Source organism: Nomia melanderi, chromosome 3, assembly GCF_051020985.1.
Source record: "Nomia melanderi isolate GNS246 chromosome 3, iyNomMela1, whole genome shotgun sequence".
NCBI lineage: Eukaryota > Metazoa > Arthropoda > Insecta > Hymenoptera > Halictidae > Nomia > Nomia melanderi.
The window spans coordinates 11,939,461-11,965,033 of NC_135001.1; the positions used below are offsets into that span (position 1 = coordinate 11,939,461).

Below are 25,573 nucleotides of genomic sequence, written 5' to 3' on the forward strand. Positions count from 1 at the left end.
AAATTGTATATTTATATAGAATGGGTTACATTAAATAGTATATAATGAATAATAATAATCATACAATAGATGCTAACATATAATAACAAGGAATTGTATAGTATGTCATAAGTTGATAAATATTAAGTATACAAGTACCTGACCGCGAACAAGTAATTAAACGGTTTCTGTCGCAGTATAAAATAGTGCTCTAAGAAAAAGGGGGTAAACATGGGTGAAAAATTGTTGTTGAATAATAAACAGTAATATTTACCAAATATTATCGGGAAGTATAAGGAAATCATTTATGAAGTATTACAGTTGTGAGCAGTTTGTACTGAAATTTTTCAAGAAAATATGGCAGTATGATGTAATGATATATAATAATAATAAATTATATAATAGATAATAAAGAAATAAATGATAAATATCTATAATCATATGTATTTATATACAAAATTGTATGTTTATATAGAGTGAGTTACATTACATAGTATAAAATATGATAAATAACAATAAGAATATTATAATACATCATTACTAACAATAATTAAGAAATAACAATCAATTATATAATATATAATAGGTCAATAAATATTTATTATAGAAAAACCCACGCGGTCGCGAACTGGTCTTCCAACGCTAAAAGAAGGGGCGAATTGGAAGAAAAAATTTATTTTTGTATAATAAACATAAACCTTTACCAAATACGATAGTGCTTGAAAGAAAGCCAGAACTCACCCTGAAGCGTATCAAAATCATTCATGAAGTATTATACTTGTAAGTAATATCACTAATTATAAATAACGCTTAAATATAAATAGTTACGAAATATTATGTAGAGCACAGTATATATTTACCTGTAAAGCTTTCAGCCTGGTCAAAAATATACACAATTTTTTCGAAGCGTACAAAGCTATTTCAAAAAATTAGAAGACCAAATCGTGTCTAACGAAAACTCCAAACTTTCAGCAAACATTAAAAAAAAGAAAACTATTGGTACCTTATTCATTACACGTTTAACTGTTCCATAAAAAAAATTTTTTCAATTATGGTGAAATTTTTGAAATTGACTTTTGGCCGGCTAAAATTCACTTTTAGCCAAATCGGCCACTGTGCGTCCTTAGATGCAATACAAGAAAAGCTTGGATCGATCGATTAATCGATACGAAATTTTAGCAATTGCAGCGACGAAATTTAAAATTTCGGAATCGTTGATTGCGCGAACGAAACGCAGCGACTGCCACGATGGGAAAATCGAAGGCGCGAAACAGAACAGTCGAACGAGGATTTCGAAGTGCGAGGCAAAACGACGCCATGTTGCCGCATGAGCCGAGGAGCGACGAAAATAAACGAAGCCGGAATCGGGGAGCCGACGAGGTCGAGCTTGGAAACGAGTGTCAGTGCGGACGGTACGGAGAGCGTGATCGAGTCTAAGCGAGCAACGCGTTCGTTCGGATTTAGCCGATCGCGGTAAAGTTTTCCTCGGCTGTCATTCGGAACGACCCGCTCTCTCTTTCTTTCTCCCTGCTTCTTCCATTCCCCTCTTTCTTTATCTTCCAACCTCTCTTTCTCTCTGCTGCACGCATTCTCTCACTCTCTCTCCCTCTCTCTCTGTCTTTGGTACACGCATACTCTCATTCTCTCTCTCTTTCTCTCTCCGCCTTCCTTCCATCTACTATCTTGTTCTTGCTCTCGCTCTTTCCGCGTTTAAACCGTGACAACGTGGTTACTGGTCGATGGTCCTCGACTCGTGATTCGAGAGTGACGCGTTTGCCGATACAGCGTCTCTTTTTCTCGCATACACTTTTCTTTCCTGCTGGTCATTATTCGTTCCCTTTTATTTTTTTCGTGTTTTTCTTGATCGGATCTTCGGCGTATTGTAACGCGTCGCATCGTACGTACCGCGCTGTGCCGTGTCTTATCGTGTTGTGTCGTGTCGTGCTGTGCCGTACCGTACCGTACCGTACCGTACCGTACCGTACCGTACCGTACCGTGCTGTACCGTACCGTACCGTACCGTACCGTACCGTACCGCACCGTACCGTACCGCACCGTACCGTACCGTACCGTACCGTACCGTACCGCACCGTATCGTACTGTACCGTTCGGGTGCTCGGTACACTTGCTGCAGGCGCGCGTACCTATTCGACGAAAGACGTGGTCGACATAGATATATACCCATGACGCTGACAATGCTGACAACGTTGACAACGCCGACCGCTGACGTTTTGTTTTCGATCGACCGTGTCGCGTGTGCTTGCCACCAGTTGCGTGTTGCGTAACAGCGTTTTTACGACGGCTAGAGCCTCTCCTCTCGTGCCGGCGTGCTATTCGGGTTCGATAGTCGACACTGGACGCGACGCCACTGCATTTCTTCTTTTTTCCATTTTAACTGTTTTCTCGATTCTTGCGATCGACTCGACCACTCGACCACTCGACCACTCGACCACACGACTACTCGACTACTCGACTACTCGACGATTCAACGACTCGACCATTCGGGTGAGTACGCTCCGTTTTTTGATCGCGTGAAAGTCGATGTTGCTCTCGGCCCTGTTGTCTTCGATGTATCGAACGACTGTACGTGTGAGTCGCGGCAACGTTCGAACGAAATCTAGCGGTCACGTTCCGTCGGGACGCGAGAGTAAGTTCGGCGTCGAATAAATGTCACGTTCGTTTCTTTCTGTTCGATTTACAAGCTTCGTCATTTTCACCGGGTATTCGACGAGTTCAATAGGCTTGAAATTCCACGGAATTCTCTTGGTTTGTTTACGAGTCGCGATACGCGTAATCGTGTCGTTCGACCCGCTACGAGAAAAATTCTTTGCATGTGTGTTAAAAAGGATCAAAGTCGCTTGGTCGTACCACAACTTGCACAATTCACCGCGACGCATGCGATTCAAACCGATCCGGAGTAAAGGGAATCGCCGCTTCGCCTCGCCTCTCCTCGCCTCGCCTCGCCTCAGCTGAGCTTGCCTCAGCTCAACTCATCTCAACTCAATTCAACTCAACACAAATCAACACAACTCAACACAACACAACTCAACACAACCCAACACAACTCAACACAACTCAATTCAACTCAATTCAACTCAACTCAACTCAACTCAACTCAACTCAACTCGCAACAACTCGCTTTGCTTCACCTCCCAACGCCTCTCATCAGCATTCATAGTCTCCCATCGCATCGTATTTCCTCGCGTCGCACGCATCACTCTACATAGCTAAGCGGCTTGAATATGTATCGCGTTCCCTCATCGACAGGAAATTATTCACCGTATAACCTTTCGCTTTTCCTGTTCGTTATCGATGTTTACTCCCGTTTAGTAGTTTCTGAGACCGCGCGATTGGTTCGATTCGACTCCACTCTTTGTCGAAACGAAAACATTCCGTTTGGCAACGCGAAACGCGCGGCAGCGCGCAGAAATTGTTTCACCTTTTCGAGCTTGCGAGTACATCGATAACGAGGACAAGATTGTTCTTCGAGAATCGGTTCGGCTTCGATTCGCATCGTCGAACGAAGGAAGAAGCGATCAAAGACTTTCGCGTGGCGCGATAAGTGCAACGATGCGTACGGCGATGCTGCTCTCGACACGTTCCGGAACGATTTGACCGGCGAAATGTACGTGTGCGTACACGCGGCTAGGAACCGCGACGCGAGAACCAAACGTAACGGATCTGATTAAACGGAGCCGGTTTCTCTTTTCGTCCTCTTGATCTCGCCTTCGCTCTCGTTCTCGTTCTGGCTTCGTTCTCTGTTTTCCGTGTTTTCGAGGGGCGAAAACATTCGATAATTCAACGATTAGTTGAACCGATGAATGATCAACGCCAAAAGCATCCTTCTCGGTTTCTCGTTGTTCGCGTTCTGATCGGATAACGATCAAAGATATTTTCGGGTTTTCGATTTCACGGTTGATAGCCACTGTTTTCCCAAGAGTTTCATTAATCTGACCGCGCCTGCAGGCTTGTACTGTATCTTGGCAACCGTGTGTACTGTATGCATTGTACAGTGTGTACGTCGGATCGTACAAAACGTACACGATTCCTTCGCTTCTTGGCGAAATTCTCCCCTTCCTTTTCTCTACGTTCCTTCCCTTACTTTTCTTGCTTCTCTTTGTTCATTCTCTTTCTCGTGATTTCGGCGCGAATAACGGCGAAAGCTGCGCGTTACTCGATTTCCGAAAGGGAATGCAAGGCTCCAAAAGGCTTCGTCGATTTCGGACGTTTCTGCTGAACGTACGGTCGCGCTTGTATCGTGTTTTACACGGTCGATCTCGTATACGGAGAAAGAATCGGTCCGAGTTATGGATTGGGATTTATAGAGACGATCTCTAGATCCATTGAAGTTCGGGTGGATTTCGGATCGGTCCTAGGGGTTCTTTAGCGATGAAAGGAACGAAGATAGAGCAGGAGAGGAGCAGAGCGGGCGTAACGAGGAACGGGATGAGGAAGGTCGGTACACGATGGATCTCGCCACGCTCGGAACTGTTTCGAGTCGTGGACGTTATCGAGTCAAAACGCTGCTACGGCTAACGGAAGATGTTAACCTTTCGCTCCAAAGCTATCTTACCTGCGGTACTCGTCGATGAACAATACGACTTCGTTTTTCCTAATGTTTCGATTCTTTGAATGCGTCGAATTCGACGCTCGCCGTCCAATACGCTGAATTATGGATCGGATATCACGATCAATCACCGAACCGCGTCCCACGAATCGTTTCGAGCTGATGTATCCGACACGACGCATGGAAAGAAATAGTAAAAACTAAGGGGAAAAAAGAAAGAAATAAAGAAACAAACAGCGCAACGCGATCCCTTTTCTTATAGATTCTACATAAGTCCTTCGTCGAAATGGCGTGGCGACTAAATGCACCGTCCATTACGATTACGTTGTAGGTATACGCGCGCGCGAGCACACTTGCACGCCTGGCAGTGGGATAACGTTTTTTCCGCGTATGTTCGAAGCGGCGCGATATCGCGGCATCGCGGTGAGCGAGCGAGCGAACGATCGAGCGCAAGGGCGACCTCGCTTGCGCGAAAGAGGTAAGATGGGCCGAACGGAGCCGGCAACCGACCTCCCCTTGGGGCTTCTATAAATCGCAAACTCCGTTGCAAGCTTGGAAGCCCAAAGCGCTGTGGTAGAAACTTAGCTCCGTGTTCCCGAAACAGTCCCCACGCGAATGTTTCTGGAGCCGTGAGAAGAATCGTCGCGAGAAATTAGAATGAATTCCGTAGCTGTCGTTGCGCGTTTCCCAAATTTGATCGCGTTATCGTGGTGCCGACCAGAAGATTCGTACGGTGCGCGGTACTGTGAGCCCGAGTCGTCGTTTTGGAGTCTGGAAAGGCGTTGTTATCGATAGTGGATTTCTGTTTTCTCAGTTCTCTCAGTTGTCTTTTTTCGTTTCGCCGTTTCATGGTGACTTTCGATTTCGATGCCGACGGCGCGACGAACGCACGTGCGTGCGCGCGAAAGTGGCCGTGCGAGCGAAATCGCGAGAATGGAAGGTGGTTGGCACGGTCGCCGGTTACGGGGGTGGGGCGGAAGGGGAGAGAAGCAAAAGAAAAAGGGAAAAGGGAAAAGGAAAGGGGACCCGGAAGGGCGACTCATCTTCCGCGAATCGGCCGGGCCACTGACTGCTCGCGGATTGCATAACGATTCCATCTCATTCGAACGCATCCTCGAGAGACGCGACTCGAGAACCACTGGACCGTGTACCGGTTGTTCCACTCGTGGAATGCGGACTAGCTCATCCCGTACATGCACGTGCACGTGAACATGAATGTGTACGTGTATGTGTACGCGCAAGTGTACCTGTACTCGATCCTGTACCTGTACGTGCACCGTACCCACGTGTATGCTGTGGCTCCTATTCTCGTATCGCTGGATTCTATACGCGCACATTCTGCAATTTGCAGGCGTGTGCGAACCGTGGCACTGGTCTCGCGCGCGCGCGCGCATCGATTCTCTTTCCTGCGGCAGTCATCGCGAATTCACGATTATGTCCGTCATCATTTGCATTGCCTGTATGGCCCAACGAAATTCTCCTCACTGGCCGGGTCTATGGTCAATTGATGTCTTTCGTTAAGATGGTCAGTTCGAAATTTCACTTCTCGATTGTGCGGAACGCGTATCAAAGGGTAGACGAAAGCTGTTCCCGCGATTACCTTTATAAACAATCGAAGGAAGTTGTAGCGCATAAATATGCAGACACTAATCGTTCGGCTGCAAGCTCGTGAAGTTACTGTATGTAAATTCGGTTGACCGGTCGTGTAGTTGCTTTGCATGAGAGTATTCACTGTATTTGTTTTCCTTTTTCTTTTTCCCTTTTTCCTGTTCCCTTTTTCCCATTTCCTTTTCCCCTTTCTTTTTCTGTTTCTTTTTCTTGTCCTTTTTCTTTTGCTTGTTCTTTTTCCTCTCCTTTTCACCCTATTCCCTTTCCCTTTTCCCTTCTTCGTTCTTTTTCCTCCCCTTCGGCGCGATACAATGCCACGCGACTTCTCGGTGTCGAATTCACGTATGACAGAAAACAAATAGAGAAGAGAAAAGAGTAGATCGGCAGGTGCTGTCGGATATCGGCGTGGGACTGTCCGTAGAGCGACAAATTTCGAACCCCGTGATCGCTTCGCGTAGCGAGATAAACAGCTCTTCGCGACTTGGAAATAATCGTTTTGATCATTTGAAGTGCACACACCTGGTGCCGCGATCGCAGCTGCGCGTCTTTTGGTTCATCGATTCGACGAATTTAAAGGAATCTCGATGAAAAGCTGTGAAAAGCACGAGACACAAATCGACGCCGGAAATGTGACGCGTTCTAATTGCTACGCGCCTTTCTAACGTGCTGAATACGCTTCTTGTTACAGAGAGAGAGAGAGAGAGAGAGAGAAAGAGAGAGAGAAAGGGAGAGAGAGGGACTCTACGATTCGAACGATTCAGTGGAACCAAGTGATCTCGATCCAGCGGGAGAAATTGTTTGAAAATGGCAGCGGAAACGCGTCGATCGAACTGAAGAGATATTCGTAAAGACGCAAGGTGAGTCTTTTGGAACGTCTGATGCGCGGTCAATCCATGAAACCGGGAATAAACGCGTCGAATAGTGACGCAGTAACGGTGCTCGCCACCGTCATACCCTTCTAAGCACCGTTCTCCGAACTTTGTAGCTCGTAACTTTAGTACAAGTCCCATCGGTAAAAGCCCTTCGCGGACGACGCGAGCTTGGTTTATCGGACCGCGGATAAGTTACGCGTCACCCGTTATCTGACCGCGTTCGTTACGAGTGTTATCGCCTTGTGCTCTCTCCCTCTTCCCATCCGTTTCGACCAGTAAAAAGACATCGATTCAACGATTCTCGCTTCGACCCCGATTTTCAACTCGGATTCTGATTCCGATCCGATCCGAGTCCGATTTGTTTCGGTCCTCGCCCTCGCGCAGACACGCGTTCGCGCTCGAACTATGATATTTTCACCCCTTACAGTTTCCATTCACCGCCGTTGCCTCGTTTCACCAGGAAAAACTTATGATTGATACTGATCAGATACAGATTGGATCGGAATCATCGTTTAACAAACGCGTCCGTTTCTTTTCTTCGTCGATTTTCTCGCTTGACTCGCGTCCATCTTTCGTGGTAATCTTCGGCGACGATTTTTTCGAATGAACGACTCGGTTCGTTCCTCGTACTCGAAATCGGACGAGCTGGTCGGTACATGGATACGACGGAATTTTGAAAAATTAAAACATACGTTTTATCGCGCGATAGCGCTCGGTTTTTCTCTTTCCTTGGTTCTTTTTCACGATGATTGGTTTCGGACGATACGTTTCTTCCGATTTCCACGATATTGCTCGTATCTCCATCACTTAATCTTATTCACGGAAACGTTAAATCGATCAAAGATCGTCACGGTCCTGAGGGAAAAAAACGAAGCGTGGTATCCGTTCGCGTAGCGAGTAATTATTCACGCGCATCGCGTATTCGTTCGATAACGAACCGGCGGATCGTTACGCTGGAGCGTTCGTTGCTCGTTTCCCGCCGATAACCTTTTCGATAAGTCCTCGCTCTATCGAATTATACGTTGGTTCGATCCATCGAACGTTGAAATCCGTTGTCAAAGACGAAACGATCAAAAGCGTGTTCGCAGTTGTTCCGAAAGGTTCGAATTCGAACATTCCAGTTTTCGGTCGCATTCTGAATTAGCGAAACGAAATTCAGACGAAAGCTAAGCGAAAACGACCAGATTCGTTATCGTCGAGATTCCGAACTACACACGTTTTGGAAAAAAAAACGATAGCTCGTCCTTCCCGTTCCTCGTTGCCCGTTCCTATGTCTTCGCTCGGCTGTCGGATTGATCGAATAAAGACAGTATTGTCGATTGTTCTTTCATATCTAATTCGATGGTATTTCCCTTGATCGATTTCCGGTTAACGCGTCGTTCTCGGAACGATTCGATTCATCCTTCCCTTCCTTCATATTTCGCGCAAACGTTCGGGGCTTAGCGATGCAAAGCGACACGATTTCGTGGCGTGTAAATTTCCATTCGCTTGTCGCATCGTCGTTTCGTATATACCAGTCATGGCTACGGGAAATACGTTATCGAACTCTCTACTACCCGTCATCTTCCAGTCGTATTTCAATTGTCTTTCAGTCGTTTTTGAGACATCGGAACGATACGTACGCGATTTTAGCGCGCACTCGCGTAACGATGTGCCTCTGCCACATACACGCCACGTCGTACCATAGGATACCATACCATACCATATCGTGCTACGATACACACGCCCGTAGCATCTGTAGCCGTAGTTATGCCCATGGCCATGGCCATGGCCGTGGCCGTGGCCGCGGTGACCGACCAAGGTTTACGCGTACAGGTACGATATCGGGAGCACCGTTCGGTTCGTTATCCGACGACGATCGCCAATTACTCATAAAAGTTACGCCGTGCGAACAAATTGGATGGATCTCGATGATTCGAACGGTGAAAAATCCAACACTAAAAGCAAAAATCATGGGACATGATTTTTTACTTTTCTTTTTCCAGTTTTGTAGTGGAATAGGGTGTAGATCCCGCAGAGTATCGGATCGACAATTCCCTTCGACGAGCAGCGACGCGATAAAGAACGGTAAACGGTCGATCTCGGAGATTCTCGGTAGAATCGCCGGCTATTAGAATACCGCGCAACCACGAAGGACAGGCTGGTTCGAGGAAAGGCACGCGTTAATGGATACCGAGCTTTTGCACGCCTAAATAAATAACTGCATCGCGGCATCTCTGCTGTGTAATTACGCGCGCGTCTACGTTCACGTATGCAGCTACGACGTGAGTGTGTACGGCTGGCTTGCATTCTACGAGTAATCGGTATAGAAAGAAGAAAAAAGGGAAAGAAGAGGCGGATAAGGGGTCTGCGGCTATAGCAGGCCGTTCTTTCCAAATTATAGCCTCGAAAAGATCGAGATTCACGGGAAGGAGAAGGATTCGACGCGACTGGACGAGACTGGACGAGACGAGTCCGACATTCGCGTTTCCGACATGTCCGTTGCTTTATTGGCGTGGTCGATCGAACACTCGCCAAGAGACGCGTCACGGGAGGAAATTGTTCGAGCGGAATCGTAATCGCGATCTCGCGAGCCGATGGAACCGATGGAGCTCGATTGACCCTCGGCTAGCGTATACGCATAGCCTCTTAGACCGTTTGAGGCCGATAATTAAGGTAATGGCTACTTTTCAAGTGGATTTCCGTGTGTCTCGATTCTCGTAGCGAGCCAGCCAACCGCCGCCGCGCCGGTATGCCTCTCCACCGATTATGGTCACGAAGGGCGCTCACCGATCTACTCGTTCTGGCCTGGCCCATCTTTTCCTCTTGCTTCTCGCTTCCTCTTGCTCTTCTTCCGCCCCCTCTGCCTTCCCCTTGGCTGTTCCCTCTGTCCCCCCTCACACCTTACTCTTTCTCTCTCTTTCTCCCTCTTTCTCTGCTGTTCCCGCTCCTGGTCCCACAGCTCCTCGCCTCCTTCCGTTTCGATTCAACCGCCGCGCCGCCTTTCCCGCACTCTTCGTACCCCTGTAATTGTACGTAGTCGACTCGACTCGAATCGTCGATCGCTATCCTCGATAATTCCGACAGGGGAAAAAGCGGTAACCGCGCGCGCGCTTTCTTTCCGAGATCGGTTTACGGATCGGCTCGCGAATCATCGGTCTTTTCCTTTGCTTCTATCGGATTTTCGATGCGGTGTCGACCAAGATTTCCGTCGAACCGTATCTTTCGATTTCAACACCGAGAACCGTTGTTATCGCTGCTCCAAATACTCTACCCATGACGCGCGCGATACCAACAGCTTCGATCGACGGTACCCAGTTTTTTATCGGTCTCCGCGGTAAACGTACGGCCAACGAAGAAGAACAGAGGCAGAGGTAGAGGTGCAGGTAGAGAAAGACGCGAGAATGATGGGACACACCCGTAAGAAAACATCTCGATGAGTTAGCGCACAACAGGCCAACTGACGATTCGATACGATGAATTCTTAGCGTAATCAATACTCTTGTCGCTGCTGGATCTCGTCGTCATTGCGAGCTCTTCCAAAAGAGGCGCGCGATTTTATACCTATGGCAAACGTTGCTCATCCAACGCTACCAATGAATTTTCAGGGGATTTTCTAACGATGAAGTACGATCGCTGTGTTTCGCGCATCATCTTTTCTTTGATTCGTCGTAACAATGATAGCGTTAGCCATAGTTGTGTCGATACCAACAACGGAACAACGGAAGCGGCGGCAACGAAAACGAAAACGAAAACGGCGACGGTCACGATGACGCTGAGGATGAGGATGGTTCGCTACTCGAAAACGATTGCTTCGATTGGTCCAAGTAAGATTCGAACCCGTCCCACTGGCGAAGCGTGGATCGTGCCAGGCGACCAATCGACGCTTCGACCGATAACGGAAGCCATAATTAGAGTGATCCGTTAATGAGTCGAATAGCCGCGACAACGCTTGAATGAAACTGATCGTTAATGCTTAGTCGTAGTCGCGGCCGATGACGGATCGATCGAGTCGCGATCGATTTCTCGTGTCGGGGGACCTTGAGATACATCCTCGCGCGACACGTACTCGGATACACGTACTCGTATACACCACTGTTCGGGTTCGTAGTCTGTCGGAACCTTAAGGAAGAAAGATATAGAAGAATTGCAATTTCATTCTTGATCGATTGAAAAACGGATGAAGATCGTATTCGGGTTTCCGCGACGGACGTCTAGAACGTTTGAAACGTTTGAAACGATGGAAATGTGTATGTTTTGACCGTGTCGTGTACGCACTCTGGATCTACTCTTTTGGGCATAAATTGTTCCCTGTACGAGCAAACAAACCAACGAAAGGGCAAACTGAACTGTTTTATCGCATACGTTTTCGTGTTTGTCGACTGGAGAGACGAGACGAGACGCATCTGGTTTCTGCTCGAAAGATCTATTTTAAAACTTGCGAAACATCGAACGAATCGTTCCTCGACGGAAAGCCCGAGGGTTAGCGCGTCGCGTTTCTCATCTTTTCTACAGAGATTTCTTTGAATACTCATGTCCGTAGCGATTGCTTCCCGTTGCTTCGCGCGATCACGTTCCATAAATTTTACTCGATCGATATGCGACGAAGGAACGTTGTTGTTTTTCTTACTGTCTTCGTGTGAGCACAGTTTCGCGAATTCAAGTTTCCCGAACGAAAACGGAAAGAATAGTCGTTTCCGGGTTGTTGTCAACTACCATCGAAGTAGCTGCTTCTCTTCTATGTTTGTTGATAATCTCGTAACAATAAAGAAGTGTTACACGCGGAAGGTCGTTCAAGATAAACAACCTTAACCTTTGGGATAAGCCAAAGTATCGACTATCCAGCTATTCGACCGGTTGACCGACCGACCGATCAATCGACTGACACGTTTCCCTCAAAACTTGATAGCTGACACGATTATAACGCGTTGTAGTACTACGCAATGGAACGAAGCGAAACGAAACGCAGCGGAACGGAACAAAACAAAATCATACAAACAACCGTTAGGGCTAGATCATTAACCGTGTCTGTGGATTTCTGATTGGGCACGCGGCTTTGTCGCAAAGTGCCTCGTAGATCGTGCGTTTAGATAGCTAACTAACATTCGAAGTATTCACAGAGTTTTGATAGGATGTCTTCGATAAATCGACTTTTTTCCTACTATGTATCTAAGCGCGACATTTCTCACTCAGCTTCTTGGGGAACTCGTTGAAACGACAACATCTCGCGGTGGATATTTTTACGTCGTGTTTCGCGAATCTCAGCGCGGTTACGAGTCGAGCTGGCGTAATATCAGTTTTATCGCGGCCGGTCGAGTCGGTTTATCTTTCATTTTTACTCGAGACGATACAACGATACACGATAAACCGTTTTGTTATTGCAGTTCGAACGAATCGAAACGCATCGAATCGCGCGAGAATTTGATATAGAAGCGGCGAACCAAACAGCCTGTGAATTGATTCTGTATTTCGATGCGCAGGATGGTGTTGGTAGTGAACGGGGTCCTGCAAGAGGACATTCCAACGGATAGTAGGTCCTTGTACGCTGCACATCCGGTCTATCGCGAAACCGCGGCACAGCTTCATTCGATGCCCGCGAAATTGGTCGGGCCGATGGGTCTCCTTTACGTTCAGCAGCGAGAAATGGCCGCAACTTTGCCACACGACAGTAAGTACACCTATACGGTTCGTCTCGCTTGGCTCGCCCTCCTTCTTTCGAACTCGCATCGGATAATCTTCTAACTCCTTGCTTTTAATTTCTTGCTTCTTTTCCAGAAAACGTGAGCATCATCGGCTCGGACGATATGACTACCTGCATAATCGTCGTGGTGAAACATTCCGGTAAGCATCCGATAAGTAACCTCGTACGGCTAGGATAGTCGAGATACTCTTTGGTCGCTGGTTCTGAATGGTTTTCGAATAACCGAGTATCTCGCGATAACGACATGCCTATGTAAATACCTACTTTCGATTCACGAGACTAACGCGTCTCGTGACGCGATGCGTGATCATAGGTTCGGGCGCTGCGGCGTTCGCGCACCTGGATGGAGCTGGAACCGAGGAAGCCACGGCAGCGATGGTTCAGAGGGTAACCGAATTGGCTCTTGGATTTCCGGAGGGTCGTTTAGAGTTACAGCTGGTCGGCGGCTACTCCGATCCGAGGAACTATTCCGAAGAATTATTTTGCAATATTCTTTGTAAGTTAATCGCTATTCGCGATCATTGCTGTTCGGTTAATTCTGATGAGAAAGAAGAAAAAAGAAACGAAACCATTGGTCCTTTGTTTTTCAGCGGCGTTTCATAAGCAACCGGTAGAGATCGATCTGACGCTGTGTTGCGTGGGCGAGCTGAACACCACTGTCAGAGCGGGGATTCATTGGCCGGTAATCTATGGTATCGGGTTGAACGTGAAAACCGGCGAAATATTTCCGGCAACTTTCCCCGACAAAGGCCCGGATCAGGCATTAAGGGCTGCCAGGCATTTTACGGGAGGCCAACAGGTGCGTACTCGAAAACCTCCTAATATCCATTCCGGCTTGAACATCGATTCGGATAGACGCAACGCGAACGTGAACATGAACGCAACGTGAGCATGCTTATCTACGCGCAGGTCTTGGACGTTTACGATTGTACGCTCGGATTGCTGCGAATCGGACCATTCAATTACGATCCCCTACGGGGAGTCGACCTTTGGTTGGCTCAGTCCGATCAATTTATCCTGCAACACCTTTCAACTTCACCAGAAGTGGAACCTCCGCATTTCGTGTCACAGGTAACGCTTCGTCCTCTCCAGGTATTCACGTTCGAGGATATCTCGGCGAAGCCAAAAAATCGGTTTCGATTCATTTCGATTCGTTTCAGGTACGAGCGACACTCAAGTACATACAGGACAATCAGTTTCCAGCCGTGACCGTTTTCCGAGACAACAGACCTCATTACTATCGTCGGGACGAAACCACCGGTGTATGGCAACCTATCAGATACTAACGCCGTCTGTAATCTGCCGTCTACCGTTCGCCGTTTCGTTCAATAGACGCTTCTCGTGGACGAAAAGGCAAAGGCAGTCTCAGAAATTACCCTGCTGATAGAAAATTCAAAAATAGAACCGCGAGCCGACCAATGCTTAACATTCTCGCGATAAAACGACCGGACAGCCGTGTAACGGGGCGTCTGTGTCCACGCTCGAATCTCTTTTTCTCGCTCAACCTTGTTCGTGAATATGCTATTTTGTTTTCCTTCTCCAATTATTTATTGATCTCGAATACGCGAGCGGCTCGCTACAAGAATTCCTTTACGATCGTTGCTTATCCCTTTTGACGCGTGCGACTGTTGTCTCTTCTGTTAGCCTCGTACGGGCGGGAAACGATAACAAGAACAACGGCAAGGTCGCGCGCAGTTTTCATGCAATTAACGGGAAATACCTGTTCGAACGATCGCATCGTCTTACCGTTTAGAATCATTTCGAACGGTCATTGTTAGGTACACGGTAGAATAAGGGTTAACAATCGCCGGTCGTTAACATTCTTCTTCCCCCTTTCTTTCTTCTTCCTCCCCCCCCCCCCCCCCCCGCCCATTTCAGTCTTTTTCTCTGTTCTTTCCCTTATCCCTCGTCTGTACTTTCTTTCCTATCCAGTTATATTTAATGCCAAGTACGTACACGCATTGCGATTCATTTTTCGTTTTTTCGTTGTTCGTTTCCTTTTTCTGCTCGAACAAAGATGGATACTTCGTGCGATTCGTTAGCACTTCCCTTTTGACTTTGTTTCAAACGCGGGAAGAATTGTTGACGGATTTCCAGTTGGATCAGGGAGGTTCGCGCAACGAACATTCCGTACTTGCCATAAACTAAAAGAAAAATGGAAGAAATTAAGGAAAGGTGTAAATATTATTACGGATGTTACGTACGAATCAATCCACGGAGACAAAGCGTATTTCGAGCGATGCTGTTGTTAATTCGTATCTGTTTCTTTTATATGTCGCTGCGAAATACGTCGAAATGCTTCGCGTTGAAACGCTTCGAACGAGCGAGAAGCATCTCATCTTCTAGGCAATACGCTGAATTTTACTCGAATTTTTTATCCTCTCCGTGTAATTGTGTTACGAGAACGCTTCGACGAAGGTGAGTTTTAATCAAATATACAAAATGTCGAGGACAAAATACGAGCGACCAAATTATGCCAAGTTATTTCTTACCTGATCGGTAGTCGCTAAGCAAGCGACGAACAATAAGTGGTGAAATAGAAAAGAGCAGCCTCTTGTTTTCGCGCGAATAATTCAAACCGTATTCCGTTTACGGTCGTTCCGCTTATTCGACATGCGAACTGGTTAAACTTGATGTTATAATGATTCTATATCACAGAAATTGTATAAAAACAGATTTATCTATAAATATACTACGTGTATATTTTTAATAGTTAGGAAAACAACGAAAAACATTTGTAACGATCGCAATGGCATCGACGACGATAGCGGTAACGACCACGACAAGAAGAAGAAATATTTTTTCAACAAGTCTATGTTTATTTCGATAGATTTATCGGATCCGCGTTAACTGTAGAAAACTGTAGAAAACTGTAGAAAACTGCAGGAAATTAGTCAAACGTCACTAGAATGTATTGATTAAGATTAAGATTTATTTCGGACGTTTTATCGTCTTCTCGTCATGCGATTTTTCTGTTCGATTCGTTACACTTTCTTTCTCGTTGTTACGCGGAAGCGATGTTTCCGCAATAATGGTGATATATATTTATATAATAAACGATGCAAGACATTCGCAATATTCGTAATCTCGTCTTTTGAGCGGTCCATCGATAAGTATCGATAAATGTCGATAAAAACGGAACATGTAGAAGAAAGATACATGAAAACGCTTACGCGTGTTTTTTTCATCCTTATCGATAATCGCGCGTCTTTACGTTCTACTTGGACCGGATGCTTTTCAGGCTTATTCCCTTGATGAATACTTTTACCCTATTCGTCCCTAAGCTAATAGTTCTAAGACAATGATCGTGCGCGCAAATCTCAAACGAACTTATTCGTTTGATATTCGTATATGAGAAACGTATCGTACAAATAAATATACGGATAATTTTCAAGATGGCCGTTACATGAACGAGAAAACGCGTTTAAGCGTCCTGTAATGGTGGAAATGCCAAACACGAGGAAACGCGGCGAAACCCGGTGATATGCGACGGCTTTTCTCGGTAACTCGTGAAAAGAAGATCATGCTGGTAATCGTAAGAACGAAACTTTCGAAAAGGCGCAACAAAAAAAAGAACGATAGCGAGAGAACGTATCTTGGCAAACTAGAAAGTTAACGTTCCTTTTCCAGCCACGATCGACCGTGTTACCAGAAAATAAATAATGTTGCGCACGCTCGTTGAGGCTGGGTTGACGTTCGTCGTACGCGACTGTCGGTCGGTCGGCTGGTTAGGGTGATTCGGGTGGATGAGGTGATTGGGGTGGTTGAAGCGCTCCGGTAACGTTTACTTGGCCAGCAGGAATCGCGAAGGAGATTCAGTGGCGTCTAGGCAGCGATCGGAGTGTAATCTGTTCGCGTTTCGTTCGCGCGTCCTCGTTACACGTTGTCCAAACTCTCGTTCAGACTTTTGCAGCGTAAAGACTAACGTTTGTTGGTCACTGATTTCGGTGAGTGCCGTTTCGATCAAGTATATTTGTTGAAAAGCCGGTTCTGAAGCCGCTTCTGAGATCGATTCTCAAAATCAAATTCGTTCTCGATCCGACAACGCTATCGTTCGGCAGCAATTACTATTTTCTGTTCCGGCGCGATGTGACGTGCAATGCAACGCGACTAGATGCGATCGAATCGAATAGATACCCGCATCAGGTTATTTACCATTTACGGATATACCCGGTTAATCGTTCGACATTTCGTACGTTCCGTTCTTTCGATTTTCGACTCCCATTATCAGACATATCTCCAAAAAGGATAAAGTTCGTTTTTCAAAATCAAATTGGTGATCGCAAACGGTCGATTCGAACTTGTTTAGAATACAAAGAGTATTTTGAACGAGTGCGATTACGAATCGTGGATAAAAGCATCGTGGTGGCGCGCAATCGCGATTCCGTCGTGGGTGTACATGTTACGAATGATCCAGGAATCGATCAGCTTTCATTCTGACAGTTTATCGGGAATATCGATATCTTGGGAATTATTCACGTTTCGTTTTTCCCTCGTCTTTTAATTTCAAGTGTTTCTTAGAAATGTTGCTTTCGCCGCGAAATTCCGCGTTTTTGTAAGATATCGTCAAAAATTGGTTTGACAAATGCACTCGCTTATCTTTTCGACTATCCAAATATTTGTGCATTTCACCCTTGCTATTCCCGATTTATATGTCACGATGGAAAAGCGTTCTTTCTCGAAAGTATACTCGTGACACTTGAAAATTAACGTACGGATACGCGGTGCATTTTGCCACTCTTCTACAATGTCCTTGCGCGCCTCCTTCGTTAAAGACTCGCGTAAAAGTGAACGACAACGAAACGAAGGTCGCTCGAATCAGCTACTCCTTCAAAGCTCATTGCTTTTTTTTCTTATGAGAAAAAATTATGTTCGTTCGTTCGTTTGTTCGTTCGAAGGGGAAAAGTTGGTAAAAATGTTTTTCCAAACGAAACGACATCTATACTCTCTTTACTTATGATTCGAAAGAATGTTGCTCAACGTTCGTTGCGACAGTCGGAGTAGCACGAGACGATTCTACTAGAAGGTAAAGATTTACCGTTTATCGTTATAAATGTTGACATCCAAGAGAACGCAACATTTCTTGGCCATCGGATTCCTGTCCCTTCCATCGAATTGTAATATGAGAAATCTTTTTATCGTTTAAACTTAAAAACTGATGATGAGTAAGAGGGTAGGAAAAAAGAAAGAGAATGGTGCAAAAAAGGATGCTACAAGTAATGATGAAGTGCGGCGAGGTGTCCAGGTGAAAACAGAAGAGAACAGAAGAGAGGAGACGAGAAGAGAAGAGAAGAGAAGAGAAAAATTGGTTCACTCTACATAGGAATAGATCCAACAACGGCCACGTGTTTCGTCTTTGATCGTTTCACGGTAGATCGGCCATCCGATATGGCCTCGCGTTCACGAATACCCGATCTGGTTCGATCGTTTGCCCCTCAACCTATACAGAAACTAGTACGTTCGAACCACGACCTTTTCCCTTCTTCGGTTTTTCCTTCCATGTTCCTGCGAAGCTCGTACCTTCGTTTGCCGGCCGTTCTTTCGATAAAACGAGAACGAAACGCGCTCACCACCCTGGAAATGGAGTTGCTCTCTTCCTCAGAAGCGAAATCCTTCCATTCCACGTCTAGCGAAACGTAACACGGAGTCGTGATAAAAATCGACGAACGGACTGCACACGACTACACGCGAAGACACGATTGCCCATGTGAAAATCGAGACAGGCCTTGCGTTGTGATACCGTCGTTTCTTATCGTCCATAAAATTCTGCAATTAAATCGATTCGCAAGGAAGAAAAAGAAAGAAAGAAACAAACAAACAAAAATGATTCAATTGTAATTATCGTAATTAAATCGACTCTGTCGAAAAGCCCGGTTGAAAAAGTCTATTAAAAAAATCCGTAGGCTTGCATAAGGTGGTACGCGTTACAAGCTAAGGCGAAACGATTGTGGGAGGGAAACACGAGTTGACCAAAGTAACGATCCCTTCGGTCGCGAAGGACGTTAGACCTAAAGGTTGTCGTAAAAGTGCACGATTCCTACGCTGTACGAAGCCTCCTTTCGAGTTCATCGTATTCGAGAATTCTCGCGCAAAACATGGATCGAGTAATATGTAACGCGATGGATATTTACTGTGAAAAGACGAGTTTCTTCTGTCACCGTGACGAACGACCACCGACTAACGAATCGGTAAATGTAACGATCTTCGATCGTAGATTTCTACGCGTATAGTTCGATTAAGCACATTCCTCTTTGTATAAGTACACTTGTATGGATCTCGATAAGATTTGCGAGAAACGTACTAGCCACAGTCTGATTGAAATAATTTATCAGATTTTAACAGATTCATTCTAGTGGTTAGTCGTTAGTTATTAGTTGTTATTTGTTAGTCGCTGGCCGTTAGTCGTTAGTTGTTAGCCGGCTCTTTTATCGGTAAATTACACGACGTGATGAGAAAGAAGCAACGAAGCGAGGATTAACAACGGACAGATAATCGGTCAAGCGAACGAGCAACCTGGAAACGTCACAGCAAGATAAATCCGGTCGAACATTATCGAGAGTAGACACGAGCTTGCTGTAAACAAGCCACCGTGGCCCAGTGCCTCGCAGCACCTCAACGCCTCAACGCCCCAACGACCCAACGACCCAACGACGCAACGACCCAACGTCCCAACGTTCTAACGCCTCAGCGCTCCAACGCTCAACGCCCCAACGCTCGAATGCCTCGAGACCCTAGCTCTTTTGCATTCGTAGCGCCTACCTAGCATTCTTTCCTCCTCATTACCAGTGTTGTACAGGCACACCATCGATCGTTAAGATGTCAAATTGCTCATCTTTTTTTCTATACGATTCAAGAAACAGAGTCTTAGTTGAGGAATTCCAAGAAGAATGACAATCAGTAGCGTCACAGGTAACTTTGTTCACATGCTCGAAACAGAGAATGAAAAAGAAAGAGAACGGAAAGGAGAAGAAAGAAATTGCGAGAATCAGAGCCGTTCAATGAACCAGACGAGATAGCGTCGGAGAAATTATAACTAGAAATACTCATTTTATCGGAGTGACTCGATTTTGAGAAAAGCGATGCGTCCGCTTTGGAAACTTACTGGCTTCGCGTGAACAATTCGAGAACAATTGGCAAACAAGGTCGCGGAATCCGATCCCCCCAAAAGCGTGGCAGCGATACGACTCACAGTGGTCGCGTTCGTCAAAGGTAATTTAGCTGGCATTCGCGAACCACCGATAAACGCGAAACGAACGGCTTTCGATATCCGTAGCGACGATCGGTTTTCGACCGAAGGTGTCGCCTCGCTCCATTTTCGTGAAATGCGAGAACCGGAGACTACGTCATCCTCGAGTCTCCGTTGTTGCGCTAGCTTTTCAACTTTTATCATATGTAAATATGACAAGCGTATTGCAAGTATTACTAGTACTACGAGTACACTGGTGTTTTTGCGACAGGTGATTCAAAACGCGATGTATTCGGCTCGTCCTTTTTGGATCTCTATATACGCGATCGAGGTGCCCCGATATCCTTTCCCGTTTCTTCTCGGATCAAATTTCGTCCAAATCGATGCGAATCGAACGCGATAAGGGGCTACGTGTTTACGATATCGAAATTGCGAAAACGACACGACAAAAAATGGAAAAAAACGCGTGAGAAAATATCCTTCTCGAATAACTGGCAATTAAAAGCATCGTGTACCGGGTAACATGGAATGATTTTCATCGAAACATTTTTAATTGGACCACAATTACCAGCATGATTTTACAACCGAATCAAACCGTGCTGAATCGCACTGAACCGTACGAAACTGTACTCCGGAAACGTATACCATGATATCGTTTCCACCGTTGCATACGATTGTTACAGGCGACGATGGTTATCGACCGATACGAGACAAACGACGCTGATCCATTCCAACGAGCACGATTCGTGGCCTCGACGACCGATGCACTAATTAGGACTAGCGGATAACAGCCACTCTAATCTATCACCTTAACAAGTGTTAATTTTTTGCTTTCTACACGTTACTGGTTCGAAGTCACCTCTTTTGTTGCAGATTTTCTTGTCGTTATCTCGTCGTCGTCATAATTATCGCAATAATTAATCGTCAGAATTATCATAAACAAATGTGAAGATAGCACAGAAATAAATGTCCAGATGAGAAGTGCGTAGAAAATATATTAAAAGTACAAAAACAAAGGAACGTAGAAAATACAAATTACTAATTAGCGATTAATGCTGGAAGAGTGCTGATCTGTTCAATATACAATATAAAAACAATTAAGGAAAACCGAATAGTTGGTATTGTCACGGGATACAATGGCTATTCGTGTCGATGCAATTGTATTTTATATATGGAGTGTGGTGCACGCAAGCGTGGAATATGCATTGTACTTGTTTGTGAATCATGTTTCCGACGGGAAAGTAGAACGAAAGCATGAATATCTTATTTTTATCGAAAATTCATTCGGAATTCAATCGTTCGTAGTAATCACAATCGCAGTGGCAATCGCAATTGTAATCGCAATCGCAATCGCAATCGCAATCGCAATCGCAATTGTAATCGTAATCATAATCGTAATCGCAATCGTATTCTTGTTTGTACGCATATTGCTTTTAAATCGAAAATCGTTTTTCATTTAGGGCATCATTCATCAACACACGACCAATAGACATAACTATGTACAATATCGGTTCTACTTGCGATGCACAGCGTACTTGGTGGCTATCTAACCGCGAACCACGAACCGCGAATCTCGGACCACGAACCACCAGGACATTTAGCAACGATAGCCAGTTGAATTGGTTACGCAAACACGATAAATTAATTCATGGGAATTTCGTGAAGATATCGTTTTGTTGTCGCAACGTATTGTAGTTGGCGGGTCTTGGTTAGGTCTTGGCAGTCCTGTAGCTTGGTTGATTGCAACTACTTCCTCGACGTATAGTTCGATTAAACAAAAAAAAAGTTCCGATCGATCCAAGTTTTGCGCCACGCATCGAACCGTCGTGCAGAACCCTTTCTTTTCTCGTCTCTCGTTTCTCGTTTCCCGTTTAACTTCGTAACGACGGGATCAGGATCGCAGCTACGACCACGAGCATCGAACGTAATTCCATCGTCGGCCAACGGCAAAAGAAACAATCGAACCCGATGCTATCGGTAGGCAGCCGAGCACAAAGCGGGCGTCGAGAACTGGTAACGCGAGTCCTTTCCGTTTCGTTTCGTTGTCAATCCATTGTGGTGGTGTCTGTTGGCGGAGGAGCTCGTTTAATCGACGCTAAGCGCTAAGCAACGCAAACCGACTCTTCCCAACGTCGTGTCTACTTAGTTTATACGGGTGTGTACTGAGAAGCGCCGCGTTGTCGACACACCTTCCTCGGTTTACCAAAATCGATTCGCGTCTCACGCGAAATTCAATCGGTTGTTTTGAATACTGGACAAGTTACCGGAACGACGTAAACATTTGAGAACGCCGAACCACGCCGGCTAATTTTCAGATCTGTAATCGATGCGAAATTTTAGTGGGTTGCAGGAATTGGACTCGAGGTACGCTGGATAAAAGTCTCGATAGCGATCGAAGCCGCGTCGAAAGTACCGCGAGTCGCAAGAAAATCAAGTTAACCTCGAGGAATCGAGTCCAATCAGTCGAGGAGGAAGGGTAGCGAAGAATCTCGGGAGTAAAAAGGGAAAATAGAGGAGGCGATATTAGGTTTGTAGAGGAGATTGCTCATCTAATTCCACAATCCCGGCTAGTGGTAACGGTACGGGGGAGCCGTTAATCGTGGATTCGAGGCCCACGATCTCCGAAGCAACCGGCTATCCTCGGCTAATGCCTTCTTGATCGGTTCGCTTGGTTCTCAATCGCGGTCCCGTTTATGGTTCCTCGTCTCGAATAGAGGAAACAGAGAGTATAGAGAGAACAGAGAGAAAGAACAAAAGAAACAATAGTAGCAGCGACATGGCCGATCTTGAGAGAATCAGATTAGTAGTATTGGGTGGCGCCGGGGTCGGGAAAAGTTCGATGATACGTCGTTTGCTTGGTCAAGGGTTCAATGAAAGGTACAAACCTACCGTCGAAGACCTTTATTCCAGGGAATGCGTGTTGGGTACGCTCACCTTGAAGGTGGATCTGTTGGACACGGCAGGTAAGCGAACCATATCGGAATCGGTTGGTCGCTAACTCGGTCGAATCGAGCCGATCCTATTTCCCGACGGTTTCAGGCGATTTGCAGTTTCCGGCTATGAGAAGACTCAGCATAGCTACAGCGCACGCGTTCCTATTGGTCTACGCTACAACTTCGATGCCCAGTTTCGAATGCGTCAAGCAATGCTTCGAAGAAGTCAGAGAACAACGGTCCGACTTTCAGGTATGGAGATGCGAATACCCGTAACGAGACAATCTAATTTCCAGCGACACCGGGACGAGTGTCTGATACATTAAAACGTATGCGAAAAACGTGGCCGTGTACTGCCGCGATGCCGGCGCCGCTTCTGATCCATTTATCGTCACCGTTCACGACAGGACGTGCCGATAGTCGTCGCAGGAAACAAGCTGGATCTCGCGACTACGCGAAGGGAGGTATCTATCGAAGATGTCAGCGAGTGGCTGTTTTGTAAGCTGCCGAAACTTCGCGTGAAAGTGATGGAATGTTCGGCCAAAGACGATTACAATATCAAAGATGTTTTCCGATGTTTCATCACCCTATCGAAAATCGTGCCAAAAAATCACGCTGGCGAGTCGGAAGAATCGGGTCTCAGACGAAGATGTTCCGCCTATGGATCGCGCAGGTACAATTACGTTATCGTACGAATATATCAAATACGTAGTCGCTTCGTTGCCTTTTTCCCTTTCTTTTCCTTTCTTTCCCCCTGTTTCTTTTCGTTTCTCTCCCTTTTATTCCAACTGTTCCCCCGAAATGATACACTTGTTGGCAATCGAACACCCGAAACGCTGCTCCTTGCTCAGTAAACTTTTTCAAAGAATCGATTCGTATTTTCCTTGAGGTGAATTAATACAATCGACCCGATGCAAATACTAACTTCCGCCAGTGACCGACCTGTTCAATAAAAGACAAATGATAAACGTACGACGATCCGTCGGGTACTCGAAGAATCGATCGGTGGTATTCGCGGATATCGTCCGTTGTTTGAAAGACGACCCTCGGGACAACATAGGGGCAAGAAGGGTGTTTCGTTGTATATATTGCGTAACACGATGGAATTAGTGTGTGTGACCGTTTGAAGCAATCGCACACTAGAGCCGAAAACATTAGATTCCGACCACTCCGACTACATTCCTTCCAGGGTTCTTCTTTCAAACATGCCTAAACTTTCCAATACACTTAACACTAGAACCACTGAACAGTTAAATTGTCTTTTTGAAATTGTTCTGTAGAAACCTGAACAGTGCAATTATTGAGACTTCAGTTGGTTTGTAATGCCGTTTGTGTATCGCTAAACCAGTTTCTCTAGTAGTTTTTCAGATAAGCATCTGTTATCTGTTGAATAACTGAAAAAAATGAAATCAGGAATGGATCATTTTGACCCATCCGGTAGTTCTAGTGTTAACATCGACAGTGTTGATTCGTAATGGTGATACCGATTTCACGCGAGTAACGTAGGATCAAAACTGTAATAAAAAATCTTATCGGCAGGTCTGGCAGTCCACACGTCAGAGCGGGAGTCACGGGTGTATCCGGAGGAAATTCTCAACAAACGGTCGCACCCCAATCTTCGAGCGTAGTCGCTGGCAACGAGGAGGTCAAGAGTAAACCGCGCAGTCGTAGTTTAATCAGACGCGCCTCGCGGAAAACGAAACAACAGATCAGGGACACCCATACGGACGACTGCAACATTTCCTAACTCGATCGTGTTACCTACCAGTTGACCGACTCTCCGTTCCCATGCGCTCTCTCGTAGATCGGATTTTCACGGGAGATGGAAATGGTGTTTGCTCCCGAGAAAGAGTATCCATCCATTCGGATAGCGTTTCTCTCATTTCGTTACGAGTCGGCAGATTTCCAAACGAACAGCAAGACTGTGTCGATCGTTGCAAATCGTTCGAAAGACCATCACTGCTACCGACCATGGACGCGACCTATTCAAATGACGAAAAGAAACAACAATATTGTCCAACGATGTAACGGTTTCGGTAAAAGTTACCGAAAACAACATCCAGCCTGAAACAATTCGGACCGAGCGTGTCCCGAAGTCCCGACAAATATCCTCTCCGTCCTTTTCTTGCAAGTACATATATACGTACACGCGTAAGCACGTGCACAGCTTACCACCCGCGACACGTACCAATTCGCACCGGTGTTCCGTGCTTTTCTCTTTTCCAACAACTGCAACTGATCGGTATCTCTGTACGCGAATCGCGTTGCAGGATTTCTGATCGTAAACGCACATTGCATCCAACGAATCAGAGTTTGGACTTTGCTCTGTATGCTTTAACTTTGAAATTCATCGAGTCCGCTACACTGTCGCGCCACGCTACTTCGGCCAAACGAAGAACGAACGATAACGTTGCTCGAAAAATGGTAACGCGCGATGAAACACCATTTCCTCGTGTTCACTCTTGTGCAAAACCGGATAAACCAATTTACATCGTACGAAACGAAATCAAACTATTCCTCCTTTCTAGAAGCCCGTGTGTGTCGTTTAAGCCAGTTGTAAATCGCTCCAAATGCAAATATGCAATATCACTTTTGAACGTGTAACACACGCACACCTGCGTCCAGTACGTATATATGTATTCTTCGTCGCTCACGAGATGATCCTTAGGATAGCACAGGATCAAGACGGGTCTCGCGCTATGTACCTTCCTTACGTGCTATTTGCTTTGATAAGGTGCAACCACGTCG

The 25,573-nt window shown here is 45.9% G+C and overlaps 2 protein-coding genes across 15 annotated transcripts; both read left to right on the top strand.

Moving 5' to 3' along the window:
• Positions 1 to 1,352: 1,352 nt before the first annotated feature.
• Ntan1 (N-terminal amidohydrolase 1) lies at positions 1,353 to 15,784 on the top strand. Of its 13 annotated transcripts, none has more exons than XM_076365881.1 (9): positions 1,353 to 1,452; positions 2,114 to 2,484; positions 6,845 to 7,011; positions 12,486 to 12,673; positions 12,781 to 12,846; positions 13,020 to 13,202; positions 13,297 to 13,505; positions 13,616 to 13,777; positions 13,867 to 15,784. In XM_076365881.1, the coding sequence occupies exons 4-9, from the start codon at positions 12,487 to 12,489 to the stop codon at positions 13,990 to 13,992; spliced, it is 933 nt and encodes a 310-aa protein (XP_076221996.1). In that variant the 5' UTR covers positions 1,353 to 1,452; positions 2,114 to 2,484; positions 6,845 to 7,011; position 12,486; the 3' UTR covers positions 13,993 to 15,784. The 13 variants fall into 13 exon arrangements, with proteins under 13 accessions (XP_076221996.1, XP_031835069.1, XP_076221998.1 ...); XM_031979211.2 differs by lacking the exon at positions 2,114 to 2,484 and adding an exon at positions 4,305 to 4,434 and having other exon boundaries at positions 1,411 to 1,452; positions 6,843 to 7,011; XM_031979209.2 differs by lacking the exon at positions 2,114 to 2,484 and having other exon boundaries at positions 6,843 to 7,011.
• Positions 15,785 to 15,940: 156 nt separating this feature from the next.
• LOC116428078 (GTP-binding protein Di-Ras2) lies at positions 15,941 to 24,671 on the top strand. 2 transcript variants are annotated; one of them, XM_031979191.2, is made up of 5 exons: positions 15,941 to 16,653; positions 22,233 to 22,855; positions 22,932 to 23,077; positions 23,233 to 23,498; positions 24,365 to 24,671. In XM_031979191.2, exons 2-5 carry the CDS (start codon positions 22,669 to 22,671, stop codon positions 24,570 to 24,572), a joined length of 807 nt encoding a protein of 268 aa, XP_031835051.1. In that variant the 5' UTR covers positions 15,941 to 16,653; positions 22,233 to 22,668; the 3' UTR covers positions 24,573 to 24,671. The 2 variants fall into 2 exon arrangements, with proteins under 2 accessions (XP_031835051.1, XP_031835052.1); XM_031979192.2 differs by lacking the exon at positions 15,941 to 16,653 and adding an exon at positions 16,685 to 22,047.
• Positions 24,672 to 25,573: the final 902 nt, after the last annotated feature.